General features: G+C 37.0%; 1 protein-coding gene across 1 annotated transcript; it reads left to right on the top strand.

The window, feature by feature from the left end:
• The first annotated feature begins 510 nt into the window (after positions 1-510).
• On the top strand, positions 511-1,476 carry LOC146853815 (olfactory receptor 5AP2-like). The gene has a single exon (XM_085650922.1). It carries the CDS (start codon positions 511-513, stop codon positions 1,474-1,476), a length of 966 nt encoding a protein of 321 aa, XP_085507048.1.
• The last annotated feature ends 1,610 nt before the right edge of the window (positions 1,477-3,086 follow it).

Raw genomic sequence — 3,086 nt, 5'->3', positions numbered from 1 at the left:
CAAGCAGGAATGAAATCTTTCCTTCTCCGCACTTACATCGGGAGTCATTATAGCACAGGAGTTACATTTGGAGTCTTTACATTTCAGGTACAATTTCAGTCTTTTATGCCAATAACACAGAAAGTTTGCAAGACCCCTCTTAATGAAATCTCAGAAGAAGAGAATAGAATAACTGTGAAAGGATACAATCAGTGCAGGGAATAGGTGGCTCTTACTCGCAGTCAAAAATAAATTGATCATTCATATCACCTGAAATCACACATTGTTATGGTTACATTATTATGAAGATGTATTGCATATATAAGGCTTTGGTTTCAGGAGGTGTGAAGTGATTGAAGCTAAAATGTTGCTCATCAATTAATGCTGTAGCAACAATTCTTCGTGTGGCATTAAGGCAGTATCTATTGAGCAGAAAGATTGACATAATATGTTTCAATATCATTACGCGTTACTGATTATCTTAAGTGATCTTTCTTTTTTACAGGTCCTCAGTCAGGGGTACCAATAGTCATGAGGGCCGAAAATAAAAGCATTGTAACTGAATTCATTCTCAGGGGGTTCACCACAGACACAGACCTCCAAGTCCTTCTTTTCATAATCTTTATCTTAATATATGCCTCAACCCTGCTGGGCAATGGGAGCATTCTGATGCTCATTCACATGGATCCCCATCTTCATACTCCCATGTACTTCTTTCTTGGCTCCCTGGCTGCTTTGGATTTAGGTTTCTCATCTACTTCGTCCCCCAAGATGCTTGTTGACATGCTTGCGGAAAGGAAGGTCATCTCATTTTTTGGCTGCTTGACTCAGGTCTTTTTCTATGCAGGATTTGGCAGCACTGAGTTTTTTCTGTTGGCCATGATGGCATATGACCGATATGTGGCTATTTGTAACCCATTGCTTTATACCCTTACAATGACGAAGAGTCTCACTATCCATTTGGTAGCTGTATCATACGTTAGTGGTTTTCTGCACTCTCTGATTCACACAGGTGGCATTTGGAGGTTATCATTTTGTGGCCCTGATATTATTGACCATTTCATGTGTGATTATCCTGTGATTTTTAAACTCTCCAGCACCAACGTTACCATCAATGAACTATTGCTTATTGTGTTTGCCGCTTTTGTGATGCTGATATCCCTCCTAATCGTCCTCATCTCATATGCCTATATTCTTGTTGCTGTCTTGAGGATCCGTACTTCTGCAGGAAGACGCAGGGCCTTCTCAACTTGTACCTCCCACTTTATCTGTGTGATTCTTTATTATGGAACAATTCTCTTCATGGAACTTCGACCCAGCACCAGCCCTTCACATGAGCAAGACAAGGTGGTAGCAGTGCTCTCAACAGTTCTAATCCCTGTGCTGAATCCACTGATCTACAGCCTGAGGAATCAGGATATGAAAGAAGCATTCAAAAAGATATTGAAGCCACGCCATGTTCTTTCAATAATGGATACCTCCTTGGCTTTAAAATAGGGTGGTCCAATATTTGGAGCAACTGAAGAAGAAACTAAACCGAGTCATGTTCTTTCAGTGATGGATACCTCCAGGTCTTGAAAACAACTGAGGCTCAATATTTTGAACAAATATACTAATAGACACACGTTCAGATATTTAAAGGTTCTGTGCAAAGGGCAAAATAATATTTATTATCTCAGTAGTGCGAAATTGACATGAGAATAAGAGTTTATTGATGAACAGATTGCATGTAACAAATACTTCATACAGGGAAACAATGACGATCAGGAGGCTTCTTCACTGTAATTTACATTATGGCACAAACATAACTAATTGTACCCTGGCTTTGATAATCTATCTTTAGTTAAAACAGATATGCATGACAAAATTGGTGGCCTAAACATTAAAGGCAGATGAGCATGTGTGATATGCTGTTAATTGCCATTGTTGGTTCTTCACCTTTCTTGATTCATGTCCCCTCCCAGGCACTCAACAATAGTTATAAATAGCATACTACACTCTGCATAGTGCACTATATTATTAGTTGATTTGGGATGATATTGTCAGAACTTGCCAGCTGAAAAATGAATGTTGCAAACTATCTATGAAAATAAAAACCTGTTTCAGAAAAACAGCTGTGAAAATATTGCCCATTTGTTGGGCATGCTTAATTATAAGCAAATTGTTTAATAGAATATGTTTCACTTTCATATACAATATCCAATTTAAATATATAGAGTAATTCTGATTTCTAAAAACAAAAATGCTGACATACAAGATCCTCAAACAGGAACTAATTTAACTGCCCCACAATTATATGTTGTAACAATTAGGAATTATTCTCTCAGAACAAGAATTTATTATTTCTTCCATTTATACTATGATCACAACAGGAAATGGGGTTTAAGGTGGGTGAAAGTTGAGCAAGGCTCTTGTCAAGTCAAAACGTGTCATTTGTAGGTGACACCATTTTAAATTGTTTTAAAAAATCCTGCTGACAAATGACAATGCGATTGTTCTTGAGTGTTGGCACTTGTGTATTTTTACTATGACAGCAGTATTAGTCATCTAGCATCTGTGTATTCACCGCAGAGCAGCATTGGTGACAAACCACCTTTGGGGGTGTTGGGTAACAGTGGGGGTTTTTGGCACAGGGCTTGGTAGGAGGCCAGGTATGCTGATGGGTTGGTTGGCAAAGGTTTGCCTGAAAGGGTTGGGCACCTGCACAACTTTGAATATGATAAAAGAAAACACAGATATTCACACAAAAAACAAAGGTTAAAGTGACATTATAGTTAAATATAAGATTTTACCTCATGTTAACGCGCCCTCAGAAATACACTGACAAAAACCAAGGGTTAAAGTTTTAAATACAATAAGAACTAACATTTCAAAGATAACAAAATACTGACATTTGGCAGTTATAGTACAGTAATTTAACTATACTTGCACCAAATACACATTATAGAAAACCTTTTGAAAACACATAATTTTAGTTACTGTATCGTAAACATATATATAAAAAGTGTGTTTAGGAATATATCATTCATATAAGTAATATAGATTGTGATTTACTAAAGAAAATAACTATATTTTATTAATGTGTGTTAGAAAAACACGCAAGTGGT

This window comes from Triturus cristatus, chromosome 4_1 (genome assembly GCF_964204655.1).
Source record: "Triturus cristatus chromosome 4_1, aTriCri1.1, whole genome shotgun sequence".
Lineage (NCBI taxonomy): Eukaryota > Metazoa > Chordata > Amphibia > Caudata > Salamandridae > Triturus > Triturus cristatus.
The sequence above is the reverse complement of the archived record's forward strand: the minus strand, read 5'-3'. Positions and strand labels throughout refer to the sequence as shown.

Bases quoted from the DNA above. Each gene is read 5' to 3' on its own strand.
- LOC146853815 (XM_085650922.1), top strand. From the start codon at position 511: ATGAGGGCCGAAAATAAAAGCATTGTAACTGAATTCATTCTCAGGGGG.